The sequence below is a fragment of the Drosophila simulans genome, chromosome X, assembly GCF_016746395.2.
Source record: "Drosophila simulans strain w501 chromosome X, Prin_Dsim_3.1, whole genome shotgun sequence".
NCBI lineage: Eukaryota > Metazoa > Arthropoda > Insecta > Diptera > Drosophilidae > Drosophila > Drosophila simulans.
In genome coordinates this window covers 18,680,944-18,704,020 of record NC_052525.2, presented here as the reverse complement: position 1 = coordinate 18,704,020, position 23,077 = coordinate 18,680,944, and the positions used below count along the sequence as shown (strand labels likewise).

The 23,077-nt window shown below is 46.3% G+C and overlaps 3 protein-coding genes across 3 annotated transcripts; all 3 read right to left on the bottom strand.

The window, feature by feature from the left end:
• Positions 1–13: 13 nt before the first annotated feature.
• On the bottom strand, positions 14–14,950 carry LOC6726430 (chromatin modification-related protein eaf-1). Its single transcript, XM_016174175.3, has 4 exons — positions 14,492–14,950; positions 1,069–3,646; positions 800–933; positions 14–619 (listed from the first exon to the last, which is right to left on the bottom strand). The coding sequence occupies exons 1-4, from the start codon at positions 14,528–14,530 to the stop codon at positions 533–535; spliced, it is 2,838 nt and encodes a 945-aa protein (XP_016039990.1). The 5' UTR covers positions 14,531–14,950; the 3' UTR covers positions 14–532.
• A 4,087-nt stretch (positions 14,951–19,037) lies between these two features.
• LOC6726428 (mucin-1) lies at positions 19,038–20,187 on the bottom strand. Its single transcript, XM_002107349.4, has one exon. The coding sequence runs from the start codon at positions 20,115–20,117 to the stop codon at positions 19,167–19,169; it is 951 nt and encodes a 316-aa protein (XP_002107385.1). The 5' UTR covers positions 20,118–20,187; the 3' UTR covers positions 19,038–19,166.
• A 629-nt stretch (positions 20,188–20,816) lies between these two features.
• On the bottom strand, positions 20,817–22,536 carry LOC6726427 (flocculation protein FLO11). Its single transcript, XM_016174174.3, has 2 exons — positions 22,366–22,536; positions 20,817–22,295 (listed from the first exon to the last, which is right to left on the bottom strand). Exons 1-2 carry the CDS (start codon positions 22,477–22,479, stop codon positions 20,961–20,963), a joined length of 1,449 nt encoding a protein of 482 aa, XP_016039989.1. The 5' UTR covers positions 22,480–22,536; the 3' UTR covers positions 20,817–20,960.
• Positions 22,537–23,077: the final 541 nt, after the last annotated feature.

Here is a 23,077-nt window from a genome sequence, read left to right as displayed (position 1 = left end):
AGGTACATTGAAATGACTTTGCTCGGTTTAATTTTATTCGATCGTTTGCTTGTTCATATTTGCTATATTTTGGTTGCACATCGATTATAACGTTGTCAAACCGCCTGACAACCCACTCTTCGGATAGATTGAAATAGATATAATAGGTATATTTATACATAGAACTACAACTAGCGAAGGAAGAGCCAGAACGAAAAAAACACAGAGGTGTTACTAAGAAAAAAAAAAAAAACAAAAAAAGCGAATTGTGAATACAAATCCTTTTTCGAATATATATATACTACGGGCAGCTCCACTCCTTTGGTTCTCTGATCCTCCTCGTGTGTTCATAAAGCTACCAAATGCGAAAATACTCTAACTTTGATCCGGGATCTCCTCTCATCGTAGCGCTTCCAAGGACTTTGCTCTATATCTAGGTCGAATCCTCGCTCCACTCTGCGGTCGGGGGGCCTGGCGGGGCGGCTGGGGTGAAATATATTACAACAGGATGGGGGGCTGTGCGGCTCCGGGCGCCTTGACCTTGCTTCGACCTCTATCTGGGCGAGGGCGACATCGTGGGCCTCGCTGTGGGTCGCTGAAGTGCCGCCGCCGTCGGCGCTGCTGTCACTATCGTGTTGACCTGCGGTGTGCGATGTATGGTGGGTGGTGGTTCGTGGTGCGTGTTGGTTGAAGGGTTGTGTGTGATATGTGTGTTGGTGAATTTGGTGGGTGGGTCAATGTGGGTGAATGGTGTTCAGTGTGTGGTGAAGACAAGAGAGAAGCTCGATTACATGTCTAGACGAGGTGAGTTGCGATTTACTTTGGAGTTTCCGTCGATTATCTCCACGGGCTCTGCGGGCACATAGGCGGACAGTCCCATCAGCCCGAAGATGTCCGGCGTATAGTTGCGCAGCTGCGACGAGCTGGTGGGCGTGGCCGACTTCACTTCGCCTGCTGTGTGGGACAATGGACAATGAAAGCAGTTAGTTTTGATTGGCTAATAAAACAAAATTTAGTAACTATTAATAGGAGCATATGTCCCGCGATCATAAATATTTTCTCTTAGCTCCTCAATCTCCCCATCCTCACCTGGAGTTGGTCGCATCCTTGGAAACCGCGGCGCTGGCGTTTGGTAAACGGGCCTGGGCGCCGAGGCGGAGGCCACATGGCGATCCCGATGCTCCGCCGGGTGGTGCTCCTGATGCCGTGGCTGTGGCGTAACCACGTACACCTTCTCGTTGGTCTGCGGCAGGATGGCCACCTGGGCCTGTTTCCACAGCTCTTTGGGCGCCGGAGTGCTGCGCACGTAGAGCGGTGTCACCACCGTTGTCGTTGTGGTGGGCGGTGCATTGGTGGTGGTTGTGGTGCTGGGCGGACTGTTGGTGGTCATGGCCGACGTGGATCTTGGTCGCTGCTGGGCATCGTAGTAGTCGAAATGCAGGCGGTTGTCCTCGATGGGCTGGAAGCCCTTCGATCCCCGCTCGCCGAGCAGATGCAGTTGCTCCAGATTGTTGATGGAAGTGGACAGATCCCCGGCATCAGTGGGTGGAGCGCCACCCAGCTCGAATCCCTCGCCCCGAGTGGTTTTCGACTGGCGCTGCGATAACGGCGCTGGAGTTGTGGTAGTGGTGGTCAGGTACTCGGACGGTATGTGCTTGGATCTTCCTCGAATCGTGGGTGTGCTGGGTCGATGCGACAGCGAGTTGTACTCCTGCTCCGTCCAGCCATCGATGTTCTTCTGCAGCCGGGAGATGTCCACACCCAATCCCTGACCAGGCAGACGCTTCGTTTCCCTCTCCCGCTTGAGCAACTCCCTCAGATTGGTGGCCAGGATCTTGGTCAGGTATTTGGTGGTGCGTCGCGAATTAGGCGGCGCCGTCACGGTGGCTGTAGCCAGCTTGGACTCCTGCTGCTCGTGTGGCTCCTCCTCAAGGTCGTTGCTTTGGTGGTTGTGGTGATTGTGATGGTGATTCGGCTGATGGTGTAGTTGATGTGGAGGCTGCTGTTTCAAGGGCGTCCAGCTCTCGAAGGGGCGTGGTCGCTGCTTGGTGGTGTAGGGTATGATCACCTGCTGCGGACTCGGTGGTGACATGCCAGCAAACTGTCCACTGGCATCGATCGCACCGTACGTGGACGTGGGCGTTGGTGGCTGCGTGGGCGTGTACACCTGGCTTACTCGGAAATTGAGATCGGCTGGATCGCGGGTGAAGGGTCTTCCTCCGGCGCCAGCCAAGGGGGCGTGGTTGATGGGCGAGTCCAGCAGACGCTTTGGCGTTTCCCTGCCCCTGCCGATTCCCTGGCGGTGCGAGTGATGCACTGCAGCCAGATGGTTATTCAGCTCAATAACCGTCGCCGGTGGTGGCGGTGGTGGTGCTGTGGTGGTGGGAAACTCCGTGGTGGTGCTATATAGCAGTGTGCTGGCTTCATCCTGAAACTGCTCCGCATAGTAGAAGGATTGCTCCTGCTCCTGCTCCTGTTCCTGCTCCTGCTCCAGTTGCTGTTGCGACGAGGCCGCTGGATAGTTATCCGCCGGCGGTGGCTGCGTAGTGGTCTCAGCAAAATGACCGATCTCCGTTAGCAACTGCGAGGCTGGCAAATGCTGATGCACCTGACCACTGCTCAGATCCTCCAATTGGTAGCGCACCGTACTGATATCCGCCTGCAGTTCCTGCTCCAGGGCCAACTCATGACTTGGTCTTTGGCTGGCCGCAGATCCGCTTAAGCCGAGATCGATGGCATGGGACTGCACGAACGTGGCTGGGTATTCCACGGACGTCACAAAGTCCGTCACCTGGTGGCTCTGCACGATCTCAAAGCTGGAGGTGCTGGCTGGCGGAGCAGGAGTTGGTAGGGGCAGGGAAACCGGCACGGGTCTCACTTCCGACTGGGCCACTACGTTCTCCTTGACCGGCGGTGGCACCACAGGTCGGAATGGCTGGGCATTGTACAGCGGAGGCAGTGGCACCGCCAGGGGCAGGAAGACACTCTGTCCGGCGCTGGGACGGAATTGCACCGCCCGCTGACGTTGCTGCGAGGCCTGAGCCAGTGGCTGCTGCAGCTGCCATGTTGCGTGTTGCTGCGGGACGGGTTGCTGCTGCTGCTGCGGAATATGCTGTTGTGGTATGTGCTGAGGTTGCTGCTGCTGCTGCGGGATGTGCTGCAGTTGTTGCTGCTGCACTTGCAGCTGCTGCGCATGATGGTGATGCTGTTGCAGCTGGTTGTTCAGCTGCTGGGGATTCGGCTGCTGCTGCTGCTGGCCCACCATGGGCACCCAAGGATACTTGTTGCACAGGCTGCACGGCTTGCCACCCGCGTCGAAGCCGGAAACTGGCTTCGGATAGGCATAGCTCAGCGAATTGGTGGCACTCAGCTGCTGATCCTTGGACGACTGGCCGCCGCCCAAGCCGAACCACCTGGCCACGCGGGTCATGAAGCCGGCTTCGGGCACGGCAATGGGTGCAGGGGATGGAGGAGGCGCTGGAGAACCCGCTCCGGCGTGCGATAGTCTCTGGGGAACGGGTAGTGGTGGCGGCACCAGGTGATCCGCCGGCTGGGCGGGCAGTGGGGATCTGCCCGATCTTACCGAGGCCTGCGCTGTGGCTGCCGCCAGCGAGGAGGCCACCATCAAGGTGAGCAGACCCAGAGACGCCGATCGCCGTTGGAGAGCCTGGAAAAATGAAGAGCGGGAGAAACGGGGTGAGTTCAATTGAATGCCAAATTTCACTTTCCATCTCATAAATCCCAGCCAGACGCCAACGATCCAAATTTATAGAGAGCAGGCGATCCGGTTGCGGACAGAGATGAAAGATGTGCCACTGCGCCAAGCAGCTGATCCGGTTCCGTTTCCATGGACTTGCAGTTGACACATGGCAAATCAAGAAATCCCACGGAATAAATAACCCAATTTAATTGAAAAAATTCAAGCATTCAATTCAGATATTTGTTACCAAGTAAAAAACGAGCTAAGATAAAACACAGTAATTATGTTGAAACACAACTTTATTACTTGATTTTCCAAGTTGAAAGTGTTTTCTCTCTGGAAAATATTCTTCAAACTTTTCAACCATATTACTGAAAGTTTTAAAAAGGAATTTCACAATAGTATACTTTTAAAATTAGTTACTTCGAAAGAAGGCTTTTGAAAACCAAGTGAACATTTTGGAAGGGTTTCTGCGACATATCTTAAGAATGGTAATACGATGAAATTGTTATAAAATTGTTATTGTTATAAATAATTATTTGGCTTTTGGACGACGATAGCGGCATTTGAATGGAAAGACTTCCACGAACTGATTAACCTAGTACTTGGACGCACAAACAAGTTGACTAAGTTATAAACTCAATTATCAATTATCAGGTGGTGTGATGGAGTGGAAACTCCTTTATGGTTGTTTACACACACGAAAGAACCTTCGTTTCGAAATGCTAAATAAATAGTTAAGTAATAGTTAGAAGAAAGCCATTATCTTTAAGGCAATCACCAATGTGTGGACGCAACTTTCTCCAGGTGGGTCGGGTTGGTCAATTGGGGCTGGGTCGGTGGTCAGTTGTCCGAAATTGATAATTAGCCAAGACAATTGGCCAACCAGCTACTGGCCAATTCCCCTCAACTTCCTTTTCACACACACTCGACCGCTGATGACTTCCTCCCCACTCATGTGCATCTCTAAACGACAATTTGCCATTATTTATGGCCATCATTTTCATCCGCTGATTTATTGCCAGCTGGCTGCACTGCATCCGATCCGCTGCGATTGATGCTCATCGTAGGCCACCCCCTCACAAGGTCGCTCCAAGGTCAACAGTTAGCTGGGAAACGTTGGAAAGCGATCGGATAATCAGTCATCAGCAATTTATGAGTGTGGGAACTAGGGGCTTACCATTTTATTCCAATGATACTAGACTTTCTACATTAGAAACCATAATTCGTCATGAATTTTATTAGATAGAAGTTGGCTTTTGGCCAGACCGTCCTATCTTTAAAATAAATCCAAAAGAGAGTTTGTCTCCAGAAGTGATCAACCCCCATTTGGAACAATCCCCACTTGATACAATCCAATCCCAAGCAACCCTTGGACCTCCAACCCAGTTTCCCAGTACCCAGTGAGCCAGGCAACACAACTAATTATGTGAAAATTAGCTCTCATTAATGTGAGTTATCAATAAGCAGCCAAAAACGGAGACAGCAGAGAGCTAACAATGGGCGTTCACTTTCCCATAATTATTATGATTTTATTTTATGTGTTTATTCAGCTCGTCTCCTATTTGGGATACACTTCCACGTAGAGCCCATGGAGCAGCAGAAGCTGCGACTTAGCTCGGCTCAACGTAATTCAATTATGCCCGCCGACGGTGCGGGCATCAAAACAAAAGCAGATCCGCGGGGGCCACTAATGCCACCAAAGCCACTGCCACTCAATCCCAGTCCCCAGTCCCCATCTCATCGCCATCGCCATCCCACTCCGCTGGAATCCACCGCGTCCACATGGCGATGTCGCTGGGTTGGCAATAAATCGAGGTCGCCGCAATTTGAAAAGAAAGTGAAATTCTGCAACTGTTGGCAAACAACCGAGCAGCTGACAGATGGAGGAGTCAGCTCCTACACTCGGAAAATAATTGCAAATAAATGTATATATTCGGATATAAATTATTAAATATATAATAGAACTTAATGAAGAAAGGGGTTTATTAGAAATAATAACTGATGATTTGTCAGTGAGTACTTATAAGCCAAGTTGGTGCCATCTTAAGATGGAACTCCAAAACAAAGCACTAAATAAACAAAGCTTGCATATAATTAGCATCCATTGGCCAGATTTTTCGGCACTCTTTTCGCCAAGTGAGGCGCCCCAATCGGAGGAGTCTGGGTCTGGATCTGGTCTGACTGCGACTCTCGGAACTCGCGCTGCTCTGGGAATCGGCGGCATGAGGGCCCAAAAACTCGTTTCGTGTCGATAATACAAGCCACTTCTGCAACTTCTGCAACTCCCGCTGGAGAGGATCTGCATGGGCGCATGCAACCTTGGCTTTGCACTTGAAAATGGCAAAAATGGGAAACTCGGGCCCATGGAGCCCATAGGGTTTGACAAATGGGGGCCCAGAAAAAAAGGGGGGTCTACTGCACGCGATCCGACAATGTGCTTGGGAATCTTTTTGGGGGCAAATAACCAAACCGCAATTGTTGGCATCCCATCGTCATCGCATATGAGAGACCGAAACACCGACCAACCGACCAACCGACCGACAGACCAGGCGACCTCCCGCTTTTCAGCTGCATCTTCGCTCCTCTGCGGCTGCGCAAAAGTGAAATTGTCGATAAAACTTGGCAGCGGGGGGATTTGAGGCTAAAGGAAAAATGCCACAACAACAAAAACTGTCACAGCGCGGCACTAGGTTTTCCAAACAACAACAACTACAACAACAACAGTGGTAGGAGTGCTCCATGAGTGCTTGCAGCAATATTTCACTTCGCACAACAAAAGGCAAAGAAATTAATTATGAAAATATACTCATATCGCATGCGCCGTTGAAAAATATTGTTGCAAAAAGGAAAAGAAAACCCAGGCGGACAGAAACAACAACAACAACAAAAAATATAAAATAAAATAAAACAAAGTAATGGCAACAACAAATGCCATTTTATGGGCCTCAAAGTCGTCAACCGCCGGCGGACGTGGCAATGGAAATGCAGATGGTTATGGATGCGGCCACGAAGATGGCAACTACATATGCCCCCAGAAATGACCCCATGAATATGTGCATTCAAATTTATTGGGCTTCCAAGCAATGGATGTGCCCATCCCGGAAAAACCAGGCAAGGAATGTTTTTAAATGTGATGATTAATCTGGGTAATAATCCAAATTGTACACTCTTTAAGTTGGCTGACCATTAAGCTTAAAAGAAAGCTGGTTATACCCCTTACTTTTAGTGTAAAAGGGTATGCTACATTTGTTGAAAAGTATTTAATATATATTATAGTATATACATATATTCCTACCCAGAAACACCACTATTCAAAATCACGGAAACCATAAAAGCTAGAAGGTTGCATTTCGAATATCTTTCTCGCACTCCCACTAGCTGAGTAAGAAGTACTTGATAGTCGAGTTATATTTTTGGTAGGCTTAACTTGCTTTAAATAGCAGCGATTTCCAGTTCTTCACAAACAACAAGCCAAGTGTAATGTAAAAATTCTTTAATCATACAAAAACTTAGTTCTTATTTACTGTATATACATTTTGGTGGGCCTATTTCAGACGCACAATTTTCCAATATATACATTAACAGTTTCGTAACTGCTACTTAGTTTTACACGCGGTCATTCCATTTGACGTTTGCTGCTGGCTTGACATAAAGTGGTGGTAGCAGCTGACACACGTTGACTGTCATGTGCGACATGTCTTGAGACAGATCCAAATGCAGTGATTGCACACTGCAATTCTATTGTTTTCCCAATCGGCCGGATCGTGACACCCTGCTCCGCAGGCAACGCCTTGGCCTCCTATCGATCCATTTATCTGGTCCATTAGGTGGCGCCCAACGTGCGACTATCTGATCCAGCAAATGGCGCCCAACGTGGGGCCATCACTTTCGCTTCGTTTTGCTGATCAGTGGCAGCCGTCTTTCTTTGCTTTTCCAGGCAATTGAGAAACGTTTTCCGTATTTACGTTGGCCCACTCATCATATGGGCATGGGTCTTCGTGGCGGAAACGTCTGTTGTGGTTGGTGTCGCTTGGACCGGCGACAGGTGGGGCCTGAGATCTCGCCGCTTTTTGGCGACAACACTTTTTCCAAATGAGACGGCACAAAATGCATGCAAAATGATCGCCGTTCGCCGAATGTGGGACAACTGAGGCGAATGAAGCCAAGCGAGTGAAATGACGAGTGACAATCAATAATTAATTTCACCAATATTCGTTATCGACCTCAGGCCTTTATAGTCTTCCACCGTGGGCCACTTACAACTCAAATTATATTTACGCATACTTTCGAAGTGACTTTTATCGATGATCGATTTATCTCGCCTTCAGTCTGTGCGCAATTTCATTGGTCGACAGGTGTCTGTCGAATATTATATGAAATATATTATCTCCGATGGCCGGCGAATAATGCGAAGTTATATATATTAAATAGCCTGATTAGTTTTTGTTGACGCTGGGCAGGAAATTGATATGGATGCGGTATTACGAACTTAGTTATACCATGAAAATCGGTTGAGCACTTTGAAGTATTAATTTATACTTATTAACATGAATTCATATTTATTACTTAGATGTTGAGTGTTATCCAATGGATATAAAAGCTTGGATTCTCGATCGTCATGGCTTAATACCAAGTATGTTTCCAAGTAAATTTCCTGCAGTAAATCACGCTAATCACATTTTGCAGGCATTCATTACTCCGGCGAAAAGTATGATGACTCTATCCCGTGTGACGTGAAAATTGCACACGCAGATTCGCTGCCGAAAAATAAATCTCACCTAGACGGCAAACAAAGTGGCCAAGTGTCCAAGTGGCCATTGGCCTTGTCACGACCTCAGAGATTCACTCGAATGTGGACAAGTCATGGAGCTGGCTAATTTGATTAGCTCTGCCCGCCACGCTCAGTTTCAGCTGGAGTTGCGGATCGGGTTGGATTTTGGGATGTGGAAGTGGCTGATCTGAAGACCAAAAATGCCATAGACATTTTCGAAATGTCTGTCATGGCTGGTGACTACTTGCATATGGTACATATGCTACATAATTGTGCGACGAGCAATGCGCAACTGCGCTGATGATCATAATGATGATGTACGTTCATATACCAATCTATATATGTATATATATATTCGACGCAATGCGGAATCGCAATTGTGACAGCACGCGAGCAATTAACAAGTTTCCACCCAGCATTTGTCGCATAACCCGATGGCTCCACATTCGCCAGTCATTATAAACAAATTAGTGCATTGTTTGCCATCTGGATGCCAGGCTGGCTGTTGTACGATCAATCGAACAATCGATCGCAGTGCAATGCAACCCACTTTGCATAATACCCATCTATACATATATCTATGGGTCTAGCCAATCCCAGTCCCAATCCAAATCCCGATCTCGAGTCCCGGAAGACCGCAGGCGATGTCGATTGTGGTGTCTTGCTCGTCTGATGGGATCGATTACCGCTTTCTGACTTTCTGCTCCCTGGGTTACGCACAATGTCCCACGGCTATAGGATAGATAAAGATACATATGTATGTACATATAGGTATCTGCGCAAGACAAGGAAGGATGAAAGAGAAATTTGTGGGCTGGGATGTGGATGTGTTTCTACAAAATAATTTAAAATATACAAAGGCAGCACCTAACTTAATAACTTAAATGCTTAATAATATGTACCACATCATATAGGATATCTGTTAAGTTAAGTAACTTATACGTACTCCTTAACAATGTTTTTTATTTGAGAACAGTACGTGCTGTAAAAAGTGCGAATGATGAAAGATAGATGACAAATTACTCATAAATTATCAAATCAAATCTCAAATCAAGCGGTAGAAAATGAAGGCAAGGCGAAACCATAATTGTCCAAAGGTGCCGGTGATATAGTTACCTTAAATACCCACACACACACACATAGATACATACATACAGCCCCATGGATCCATTGGATCCATGATAAAATGGAGCAAAAAGCCATAGGGAGCCGGGCATAATAGTAATAATAAAATAATGGCAACAATACCGATTCCCAAGATTGCTAACATAATCGGCGCATTGTGGACTTTATTGCTCCCTCTTTCCATTGTCGCTCCACTCACCCACAGGCTTGGCCCCAACCCGAGCCACTCCACCAATGTGGGGCTGGAGCTCCTCCGAGGCGGTGTGATCATTTCAAACAATAAGAAAAGCGGACGAAGCCAGAAGAGCGGAGCAGAGCAGAGAAAAGCTTGAATCGCTGGCGAGATGCTAGGGAAAAAAGTGAAAATTTGTCCGCGTCCAAAAATTATGCGCTTTTCACACGCGCTCCAAGTTTCGGTCGGTCCGCTGGAGGGGCGGAGTGGGGGGAAAGGGGGCTTGCCGCTTCACTCTCAACACTTGCGTGTAATTGTCGTGTGACAACGTGAGCTTGACTCCGCCTGGAAACCTTTTTTCCCCATCCCATAGAACCGGTCCGGTCTGCCCCCGATCTGCCCCCCAATTTTGTGGACCGCCCGCTCGACCGGCTAGTCGTTTGCTTTACTTTTTGCACGGTTCCGGCGGAGAGCGGGGGATCCCCCGAGTGGAGATGGCCGTTATTCCGGCGACCTGCCTTGTGGGTTACTGAGGCACAGTGGGGCAAGTATAGTTAACATTTAAGTCAGATATTTTAAGTAAACATGGCTTGTACTTATGCTTAAGTACACATAGCTTGTTCTATATTTAAGTCAGATATCATTTAAACTTAATAAAAAATGAATAAGTTGGAAATGAACCAAAAGTAGTTTTATGCAATATGAAAAAATTAAGTATTTGTTTTTCCTATGATTTTGGAAACCTTTTAAAAAAATAATCAAATATATTAAATATACATCTAAGAAAGAACTTCATTACTGGTAAACGGGCGGCTTGATTTGATCTAAAATGCTGAGCTTTAAAAATAATTGTTACTCTTACTAAAGAACTCTTACTCTTATTAAAAGAACTCACATTTCTTAAGATTAATTGCAAGCAAATTCAGTAAGAGTTCACTAAATATACATATATATATATATTTATTTTTGTTGAAAGAGATTTTCATGGAAATCGTGCCACTGTGCAACGTTGAACTTGGCTGTTGAAAATCCCAAATAAGAAAGAAGTCGGCGGCATAAACTTGTAAAAAACAACTAGCTCGAATGAAAACAAAAGTAAAAGTGGTTGTTGTTGCTCTCATTGTTGTCGTAGACTTGAAGTTCACTTTTGTTTCTAGGCATTTTCCTTTGTTTTTCAGCTGCGTGTTGAGCGCTGGCTTTTCTTTGCTCTTTATTTTCTTTTCTTTAGAAAGGGTTAGTGTGGAGTGCGGGGAGGGGTGGGGTAAGGTCATAAAAAGTCGAGCACCTGTCCAACCAAACCCCCTCCCCTCCACACACACACACACACCTGGATTTTCCTGATCCATGCGGTAATTAAGATCGTTCGCCGGCCTAAGTGACGCCAATTAAGTTACGTTGGTCAGTTGGAGTTTGAAGTTGTTGGTAGTTGGAGATGGGGGGGGCAAAAAGAGGTCGTGTTTGAGTTTCATACTTAGTACTATTATTACTTTAGGCGTGCGTTTTCTCACTGGTCGGTCCCACCAGCTTTTCTCGCTTCTCGTTATGCAAGTTCTGCAAATGGGCCGCCAAGGGGAAAATCTGGACATGCCAACTGCTGTGGGAAAGAAAAGCCCAAATTCCAAATGGTAATATAACAAACCGACAGCTTCCAATTATGAAAGTCGGAGGCTGAGACCGTGTCACATAAATAATCTGGCCCACTCTTCGTGGGCTGCTAAGATTGAAGTGAAATTGCAACTGATTATTTAAAACTGTAGCTATGTGTATTCCTCTTTTATTATCTTTGGGATTTCAAATTTTAGTTTTCAGATTTTCCCCTGCCCCACAAAACACACAGATATGATATTTTAATTATAATTAAGTGTGGCTGCCAAAGCGATGGTCGCGCCAGTTATTTTATTGTTCGGTTCGGCTCGTTAATTGCCAGCCATTGCCTTAATTGGCCCACTGTGCTGCGCATGTAACACACGGCGTATGCGTAATCTGCTAATCATGTATCTCTCATATACATATATATACGTATATTTATGTGCATTTCTCATAACTGCTCTCGTTTGTCCATCTATTATACAATTAAGCGGGCGGTGTGGGATCGGAAATCTGTCTTTGGGAAATGTAGATTTCTGATTTATTACGATTTGCATAGAAAGGTTTCAATTTCTTTTGTCTTCCGCCCAGAAAGACCAAGATATGTACTTTCCCAAATCGAAACGGAAGCGAGTGAGTTGCCAAAATGCTAAACTTACTGGGCGGAAAAAGGAAAGCAAACTTTTCAATGCGATTGAAATATTTAACTTCTAACGATAAACGGAATGATCTGAAATGAGTTATATCAAAAAAATCGTAAGCAACAACATACATATAAGTATATTTCCAAATGGCAAAAGATCTATCTTATAAGTGTCCTTTACACCAAAATATATTTTTACATATAATAATAAGGTTACCATTTTGTTAGCTTGAATACTGGGACTTATGTACATTTCATATTTGAAGATCCGTACTTCATTTGAATGCCACTTCAAACATAAAATCGACGCACAATTAATCGAGATGCAACCGTGCAACAATACCCTGTACTTAACACGACAGCCGGTAAATTAGAGGTTTGTTGAGTGCAAATTGAGGTGTTTTACGAATGTGTTTTTTATTGGCCCTCCTTGAGGGCGAGATATGCACTTGCCGTGAATTCAGCAATTATGTGAATTAGTTTTTCACGCCCCGCTAACTGTTGCCTTTTCGATCTACTTAAAGCGTTGACAGTTGGCTTCGGTGAATTAAGGTGCCATCATCGAAGGCGATTATGTAATGGGCGGCAGGTGCATTAACCAGTCATTGACACCTTAACCCTCCACTGGTCCAAGTGCTCCAAGTGCTCCAAGTGGCCCAAGTGGTTCAAGTGGTGCGGTGATCACACCAACTCCATGGCTGGTGATTGCCTATTGGTTTTTACGATGCACGGCACAGAGCACAGCGATAAAGGGCCCAAAAAACAAAAAAAAAAAAAAATGCAAAATATCCAAAGAGACATAAATCCAGGAATAAAGCGTGTGTGCCGCCTCATAAAGTGCAATTCAACAATTACACAATGGGAATTGCCACGGCCTTTTTGGTATGTACAATGCGTTATGCTGATGGCCAGTGCTATGATATATTTGGGTGCCTAAAGACAATACCATTTCTGCACAGAAATTCGGGGCTGTGTTACAATTACGTGGCATACGCAAGTGCTCAGTACCCTAACTACATAGATATATAGCAATAATACCCATATTCGTCATGCATCTCGCGTGGTTTCCCCTGCCGTCCAAAAAATACAGAAATACAGAAAACATATAACGAAAGACAAAAGCGAAACACTCTCTTTCGATTTTCGATTTCAATTACAATGCGAACACCACAATTACAATTGAAATGCACTCGACGCACCTGTTACGCGTGTTACCTGTACCGAACTGAGTTAACCGAACTGAGCCACCCAATTGGATGTGTGTAATACATACACTTAGCCATAATATTTTCTGGCTCTTGCGCAACCGATTTGCCATCCGTGATCGGCATTTCAGAGTTCCCGCGATCCATCAGTTCGTCGGACGATAAGGTGCGTAATGATCATGGATCACCCCGGGCGCTAAAAGATACCCAACTCGAACTGATTCGATCTGATCTGATCTGGGGGCCATGGGAAAGGGCAGCGCGCAATGAGTCGGGATTTTATTGGAGCACCCGAATCACGATCAATTTGGCAACTCAACTCCATGATCTGGCCGAAGTTCAAAAGCGAGCAGATTGATTAATTGGCTACTTTGTTGCAATCATTGATCAATTTGCAGCCTTTAACCCGACAATTGAATTCATAATGCTCATTGACTAATGGATACTAATGTGTATATTATCTCATTCTATGATTATTGAAATAAGTAAATGGTTAATATATGAGTTTATTACCAAAACTTGGATGTAGTTATAGAAATCGTTAAAGTACATCGTTAAACAAGAAGCTGGCCCAGTTTCTGAGGTAATAAAGCACCCATTACTTTTGGATTGTTAAACTAAGTTTAACGAGAATTATTTGTAGTTTTCATAAAGTAAAAGCATATGCTCAAATAAGCAAAGTAGATACCATTTATTTATGCTCCATTTCAGTCAGAACTAAATTTCCTAACAAACTAGTCACTAAAATCTCTAAATTCTGAACTCATTAAAATCCTATGGGTGTTTGAACCCTACATCTATAAGCAATATCTTAGTGAAATGCTCTCTCCGAAGATTTCAAACGATTTAAACAATAGAAGTTCTTTATATTCACATTAAACTGTAAAGCAACAACGCCGAATTAAATGAATAAACTAGGTGTGGGTTTTATAGATGTTCCCAGAAATTTCTAGGCTGATTTCCCTTTCCATTGTCTTCTTTCTCCCATCGAAAGTGATAACGAGTCGCCACGGGTTATATTCTAGATATTCTATAGCCCAAATATCGCACAATCTCCATCTCTTAAGTGCTCATAAAAACCCTAAAAGTCACCGGGGAGCGAGAATCGCTCTGGTTCCCTCGCTAAAATCCTGACCTACGAGACCCCTTCTTCTTCTTCTTTTTCTCTTTCTTCTTCTTCTTCTTCTTCTTCTAATTCGACGATCGTAAACCCGATTCTGCACGGTTCCATGTGAAGAGTTCTTGGTAATTTTCACACCGGCTTACTTAGCATTCTGTATTCTCGATTCTCGCCGGTTGCACTTACCATTACTGACAGTTGATTTCTCGGGAACATGTGGAACATAGATCAATCTCCTACTCGCTGAAGGTCGAACTCCGCTCCGGCGATTGATCTCGATGTGATCCCCGGCGAGATCAGGTAAACCCGCTGGCTACCTGAAATTCCTTTGAATTTCGCTTGAGATTGGTTAACTAAACACTCGGCACTCGAACAAAAACGAAACAAAAAATTTGATTGTGATTTTGGCAACTTTTTGGGCACTCAAATTTCACTTTTATCACCGAATCGCCAGGGATGCTGTACGCATGTATATGTATATATTTTATATCGCCGACTGGATCTCGATTCAAAAACACCGCCGACGAACGAACGCAGAGTATCTGACTATCTGAGTATCTTGTAACTGAAAACTCGAACTGCACATGCGCGCAGGCGCCCACGAACTGAGCGCTGGCCGTGGAAAATGCGACAGGTAAGGCCAACAACTGCCAACTGCGATCGGGAGAGAGAGAGAAGAGAGAGCGCGCTCCGAAAAGAGAGAATCGAACGAGATTTGGCGGGAGAGAGCGGGATCGTGACGTAGACATACTGCGACTGCGACTGCGCGGAGCGTACGTGAGCGGCACCCGCTCAAAGGCCACATGCAAAATGTTGCAAATATCTGTGACAACGACGGACGGCAGAGGAGGCACTTCGCCCAGCTCCGCGGCTTGGGAGGATTGAGTGGGGTCACCATCGGGGCTCTGGGTCTGTGCCCAATGGATCGCGGCTCGGGCATTCAACGCGGGTTTGGAGGCACGGCTTTCTTGCAACAAAATGCGAACTGAACCTTAGCTTGACAAAAGTCTGTAATAGATTGGAATTATCATAGCCCCAAAATATCTGGGATCATTTGAGTATTTTAATTTGTAGATTTTTTTTAATTTGGTTTTCTTGTGTCGAACTGCAAATATATGTAAATTCCTTTGATTGGAAAATCGAATTTTTCATAGAATATTTCTTCAATTTGTTTAATCACTTCATAAATAAAGAAAGTAACATTTAAACTTCTGTCAAAGTATTTCAGAGTTGGAAAATAGTTATTTAACAGTGTTACTAAGTGTGTTACTACAATATAATGTATATATAATATGTAAAAAATTATTTCAAAAATTCAATTACGTTAAAAATTTACGAAAATAGAAAAACTCGGTACCAGAAATTTGAAATAATAATAATAATAATAAAACAAAACAACCAAGGTTCAAGGCATTGAAAATAGGGCCAAATGTGCTTTCGCATCATAACTCCAGTCTCTACAAGTTTCAGTTACGTCACATGAGTTTAATAATGGGCATATTCAGTCGGTGACCCCTTTTTTCATATTCAATTTTAGAAACACACAAGCTGCACTTGAACCATGAAAGTCAAGGAGCAGGGCTTTTTAGTAACTGAATACCCTAAAATTGGCATGTTACTTACTGATGATTATGACACCTGGCCAGCCAATCAGATTGCTCAAAAGGCTACCTTAAGTGTGTCAATTCCACATCTGGAAAGTTTTCCGAAGATTTCCTCAATTACGGAGCGTTTTGCAACATTAGCAGATCGATGGATTGGTAGAAATGACCAGTCGCTTACATCGCTCACATTCGCTTGAGAGTTGACAATTTTCTTAATTTCCAAATCATGATTACGCTCATGACAGTTACTCAACTGCAGCTCGGCTTTGGAGGAAGCTGCTGCCACACATAATCTTAATGGGCCTGCGGTCCAGAGAAGCTCGCATAATTGTACAACATTTAAATGTTGATCTTGACTGGCAGAGACGCTGCCCAAAATGAGATAAAAGATATAATAGCACCGACAAAAAAAAAAAAAAAACGCATAAAACGTGTAAATGTGCAAATGACATAACGAGTACGCGTCTGCGCTGGCATTCAAATAAAGATACAATTGTATCTGGCCATTTATCTCGGGTGTCCCCACCCAAAACCCCAAATCGTCTGCCAAAAAAAAAAAAAAAACGAAACACAAATGTTCGCACGCAAATGTTTGTCGGCGGTGCGACGATTGTTCCTCGAGTTTGCACAAATGAAAGTGGTCAACAAGAGCGTTCCACTGTTCGAGATGCAGGATGGGTTACAGATACTTGGTGGTGACCCCGATACAATACCCCTATCTACACTGCGAAAAGTAAGAGTGCAGCAAGTCAATATTTGCGGTGGTCAATTGCGCAAAGCGAACCGAGAGGCGAGGAAAACAGCTGCGATTTCGCAGATAATATTTACTAGCTTATCAGCTAAATATCTTTGGGAGCCTATTCATTTTCCCCACCATCGAGTCGAACACAAGGTGACCCATGGATACACTAGCTGTAATTTGCTAGTTCTGTGTATGATTTTCTAAATTCTCTCCAGAGTTCCCAAGTTTATTATTCACCATTAAGGCAAATATCTAAGCAGTAGTTTGTTGAGGATCAGGCTTAAAAGCGCAATATTTATCTACATATTCTTGGAAGCCTATAAAGTAGTGTTCGCTAACGTTATGTGAAGCAGCTGCTTTTCTTTCCGTGTTCGCAAACTCAGTTAACTATCCATTTGCCTACGATCGTTTAGGGCCAAATGGCAACAGCTTGTGTGCCAAATGGCACTATGCACGTATCCAGGGTTTTATGATTGCGATTTGGTGGAAGGCGGTTGGGTATTTGGATGGGGATGAGCATGAGGTTGAGGCTAGGGCCGAGGACGACGGCGGGGAGTGGCCGCAGTCGTACGTGCCCGGACTACTGCCTCCGGGCAGCAAATTTGGCCAGACTCTGGCCCGCTTTAATTGTCGCCGCCGAAAGAAGGCATTTTAACGAGCTACGCGCATGCGCAATTGTCCAACCAAGCGGCGTCGCCGATGCTCCGCGTCTATCCGCCACTTTTTATGCAACTGCTCCGGGCAGCGGACCGATCCGAGCCCCAATGCCACGGCGATTGCGATGGCGCCCGGTGGAGAGACTTTCACTCATTTGAAAATCTGCGTTCATCGGTTTTGCGGCGGTAACCTGCGCATTTATCGCATTCATTGCAGATCCCAATCCCCTGCAGCTCTCATCATCAGCTCTTGACCCGTGCTCCACCATGCGGAAGTTTATTGGCCATTGGCCGGACCACCACCCACTGACCAGAAGCCGAAGAAACCACTGACCGAGCCACAGTCGCCGAGGCACGGAACAGCCAGATAACTCGGGTATTTTCATTCATTATCGCCGTGAATAAGTGAATACACGTGATTGAATGCCAGTTTTACGGCGGGGATGAGGGAACAACAAACAATATGTTGCTTATCTCACAACCAATTATACAAGTGGGCTAGATCCAACTAAGTAAACACAAGGACCAAGCACAGGAGTGGATCTAATCACAGATTAACATCCTCATCAACGTATCATTAAATTGCAAAAAGGAATATAAAAAGCATATATGTATATAAATATATCCATATTTTGCATGTCAACTGCAGTTTCATAAAACGCATTCATCAAATTATATTATACATAATTATAATATAGTAATTGTTCATTTATGGACACAAATGATATAGTTTCTCAACATTCTTACATATCAACTAGGAAATTCTTATAGCTAAGTCAAATCATAAAAGGGAAGAAGGTAGCAATTATTTATATTCATTTGACAACGATTAGATAATATTCGGGGAATTCTCGGTTGATTAAAAAGGCCCACCATACGTTTATTAGTTTTCATTAAATAATGAACATAAGAATCAAAACAAAATACCATAAGAACTGAGCTAATAGATGTCAATAGGTTTCAACACAAGGAAACAATAAAAAGTTCATATTAAGATTCATCGATCAATGACAATTAAATAAAATACGGATAAGATATGATTCCAGGAACTGGAAAAGGCATTTGGACGAGGTCGAGGAATTATTATTTTTCAATTATGAGAGCTAAAATATAAAAAATTATGGCATGGCTAAATTTTACAAAAGTTATTCAATTGCATTGCAGAAAAGACAAAACTCGGCTGCAGTAACTCAGTGGTAAGTCCCTGCATTAAATCTACAAATGCCAGTCGGCGAAGAGAGTCTTCTGAGAAAGATGAATGAAAGTAGCCGAGATTAGATAATTTTCACGAAAATTGCCATGCTGAAGTTCAATGGATGATGCCCCAAAAACGAAAACAACTTACTTGGCCGAAATGTAAGAAGTATTTCCTGGATGGATGGTGTGACTCGAAGTTCGACACTTGATTTGCGATTTGTGATTTGTGATCACGAAATCGATTTGGCGACATCTCTGCGAGGCTAATTTGTCACTCGAGAATTGGTCAAGCTGGAATGATTAATGACTGGCGATAAGATAGTGGAGGCCCAATAGGATGCCTTCTTATCGCCCCGATGGATAATGCGAATGGAATTGAACTCGAAATTGGCGTTACTCGCCACCACTTGACAACCCATCAAGATGCCAGATATGATTTCCAATAAATTAATAATAATTAAACTAGAATTTATTCACTTCAAAAAAAAAAAAAGAAAAAAAGGTAATCACTCGTGAGGAACAAAACAGTAAAGTTATGAAGTAAATAAAAGCTAGAGCTCGATTAAATTTGCGTTTGGACTGCTTTTATTACTCCGCTTCGTTTGCAGCCCACTCAATGGACACACCGTCATCCATGCTCGATTCCCTCTGGCATCCCAAACTTAGTTTCTTGCGGTGCAGTCGTAATCCGCGGAGCAAACGCTGTTGAAGGGATCGAACTGCATCTCGCCGGGACACTTCTTCGTGTAGGCCTTCAGCTCGTCCCCGTCGGCGTAGCTGCAGACGATGAACTGCGTGCAGCTGCCCGTGGGGAACAGGCCAGTGGTGGCGCATACATTGTCCTCGGGGGTGGTTACCCCGCCGTCGCTGGTGGTCGTCTCGTCGCCGCTTCCAGTGGTCTCGGTGTTGGGCTCATCGGTACTGGTCTCAGCGGTTGACGGCTCGTCGGTAGTGGAAGCATCAGTAGTTTCTGGATTCTCCGTGGTTCCAGGTGCATCCGTGGTTGGTTTTGGCGTGGTGCCGGGAGCATCAGTTGCTGGTTTTTCGGTGGTGCCGGGAGCATCGGTGGCGGGCTTTTCAGTGGTTCCAGGAGCATCCGTAGCTGGTTTCTCAGTGGTTCCAGGTGCCTCCGTGACTGGTTTCTCAGTGGTTCCAGGTGCCTCCGTGACTGGTTTCTCAGTGGTTCCAGGTGCCTCCGTGACTGGTTTCTCAGTGGTTCCAGGAGCCTCCGTAGCTGGTTTCTCAGTGGTTCCAGGAGCCTCCGTAGCTGGTTTCTCAGTGGTTCCAGGTGCCTCAGTGGCTGGTTTCTCGGTGGTGCTCTCATTCAGGTTGCTCGGCGGAATGGTGGGGTTCTCGATGTTGCCGCCATCACCAGCCTCGAAAGCATCAATGGACTGGACGCACTGGGCCATCGAGGAGCTGAAGACCAGACCAGCGGGGCAGCGCAGGAAGCGCATGGAGTAGCCACCGTAGGCGGTGGACTGGCAGGCATAGAAGTCGGGTGTGTTATCCACTAGGGCGAAGTAGCCGCTGCTGCGGCACAGGGACTTGGCCTGGATCGCTGAAGGGGCCAGGACGAGGGCCAGGCCCATCAGCATCGTTAGCTTGAACATTTCGTTTGGGGTTTCGCTTTTCGGCACTTGGTTCGACGGACTAACTGGCCGGACAATCGGCCCGGCTCTTTTATAGCCGGGGCCAAAGAGCGGCGGTGGCAATCTTCTAGATGGCCAACGATTAGCTGATAAAGACAGAATTCGTGGGCATGTCGATAGTGGTGGCCGAAAGTCTGGCCCGGTGACTAAGCTTCAGATAAGGGATCATTATAAATGTCAGCGCGGTCATATCTCCTTGCCCTCGAGGAGACGTATCTCTTCCGTAGTGGAAATTGCCATGTTTGAGCTCCTTTCAAACGCGGTAAGTCCATAAATTTAGTGTGGAAATCCCCTAAAACTAAATAGTAACTTCCTAAGATTTACACAGCGAATAGTTCTTGTTATATAAACAATTATTTTCTTATTTTCTACTGTGTATTTTAAAGATGTATTTAAACATCTTGCATATACATACATATAACCGTAGACTGGAATATTTTCACCTTACCACGTTTCCTCTCTACTTATAAAAAGCTTAAGCTTCTGAAAAACAAAACCATTAGTTTGCTTAGTTGAGATAAAGAAAGTTAGACTAAGTTACTAACTCTGGAGAAAAAGGTTATCATAACTACACAAATCTTAAAAGATTTCACACTTTAACCTTATAAGGTGGTTAAGCTTTACTATTTTAGTAACAAACAAATTTTAACAACAAACGCGTATTTTTAAATATTTATTTACGCCACAAAGCAAAAAAAATAAGGAAAGATAATTTCGCTAGACTAGAGCAAGGGACCAACATAGATGGAAGGGCTTATCTGAAGAAAAGGAGCGTGGAGCTCGGAGCTCGCAATTTGGAGGCAGTTACTCCGCGGACTCAGCGCTCTCGATGGACTCGCCCTTGGCCTCGGCCTTGGCCTTGTCCTTCTCGGCCTTCGCCTGCTGCTTGGCCTGCTCCTTGGCGGCCTTCTTGGCGGCCTTCTCCTCCAACTTCTGCTGCTTCTTGGCCAGCTTCTCCTGCTCCTTCTGGGCCTTGAGGCGCAGCTTGGCCTCGGCCTTGTACAGCTTCAGCTCCCGCTTGATGGCAGCCAGGTCGCTGATCTCGGTCGCCTCCTGTCCGGGCACGATCTGCGTCCAGTCGTAGCGCCAGCAACCTCCGATCAGGGGCTCGAACCTCTGGCCACTGGAGCAGCGCACAATGAACTTGTGGAAGCCGCCCTGCAAACTGGCCACGCAGCTGTAGTAGTAGGTCTCATCGAGTCCGGCAAATCTGCCCACGGACAGGCACGGGAAGCTCTCCGCCTGGCACTCGGCCAAGTCCCTCACGCATCTGCCCAGGCTCGGCGAGAAGACGGTCAGTTCCGGGCACGTGAGCTCAATGTCCTGCAGCTGTCGCAGCACAGGATTCAACAGGCAGTTGTGGTAACGGCTGCAATCGCCACTGATGTGCGGAAACAGTCCTGCCGTCTGGCATTTGAAAGTGGGCGGGGTCGGTGCAATGGTGGTACCTGCCGGCGTGGAAGAGGAAGAGCTAGAACTCTCTGGCTCTGCAGGAGCGGAAGATGTTTCTTCGGGAGCGGAAGATGTCTGCTCGGGTGCGGATGAGGTTTCCTCGGGAGCAGCAGAGCTTTCCTCGGGAGCAGATGATGTCTGGTCAGGAGCGGAGGAGGTCTCTTCAGGAGCGGCAGTGGTCTCGGGTGCAGAAGAGCTGGCCTCGGGAGCGGAAGAGCTCTCCTCGGGAGCGGAAGTGGTCTCTTCGGGAGCGGAAGAGCTCTCCTCGGGAGCGGAAGTGGTCTCTTCGGGAGCGGAAGAGCTCTCCTCGGGAGCGGAAGAGCTCTCCTCGGGAGCGGATGTGGTCTCTTCGGGAGCGGCAGTGGTCTCCTCGGGAGCGGAAGAGCTCTCCTGGTCAGCTGGTGAAGTTTCCGGCGCAGCAGTGGTGGTCTCTACATCTCCAGAGGCGTCCGTGGAGGTCTCCTCTTCGGAAACGGTGGTTTCCTCATTGCCAGCAGTAGTTTCCTCACTCGGTATGGTGGTGTCCGCCTCCGTGGTCAGTTCCCAGCCACCGGATCCGCTGCTCTCCTCGCTGGGCGAAATGATGGTGGTGGTGGCATCGCTCCAGAGCTCCGCCTGGCCCACATCCTGGGATTGGGGCAAGCCGTCGCCGCTAAACGCCAGGATGCCGCAGGACTTGGTCAGCAGCTGCAAGTTAGCAAATGGTCAGGTATCGGCCTAATCCTCGGCCTAACTCGGGTCCTCCGGTGAAACTTACCAAGGCGGCGCAGAACAGCAGGACTGTGGATAGCTTAGACATTCGCCGGCCCGTCATCTTGCGAACCGTAAAGGTGGTCTGTGTGGTTTCTCTAGGTGATGTGGTCGTTGTCATCGTTGCCAGTGGCTAACGTCGGTCGATCGTTGTGTGAGCTGCTAGCCGAGAATACGGGCGATTATATAGCTGGCCGATCCGTCGGGGATGCTGTGGTGGCGGGCCTTATCGGGCTTAGCACCTCGCACCTCCCCGGTAGCTGTGCCGGTGTCCGTATCTGTATCTGGCAGATAGACAGGCAGCCAGATACGTTCCGTATATGGTGCAAATAAAATATCTGGCTGTTTTTCGCCCCGCTCTGACGTCGCCGGAGGGTTCTTGGGGTTGCAAAATACAGTTGTAAACCCGCACCACATGCCCCGCGGATGTGAAACGGAAGTGTGTAAAGATAAGTCGGCTAAATCTGGGGGGAGGTCAAGTGGGCGTCATGGCAGCTCCAGATAAACGTGTTTGTCCGGTCTTCCTCCCTTCGCCGCTACTGTTTTTTGCTGCCGATCTTTCCCGGAGGAGAACCATAACAATGGTAGTGACGCATCCCAAATCTGCGAACCATGGTGACCTTCGATTGCTGCGCAGCTTAACAGGTTTTTCGTTAAGAAGGATCATTTGGAGTCTGAGTTCATAATCGTTTATAACTCAAATTATTTGGTAGCTTTTC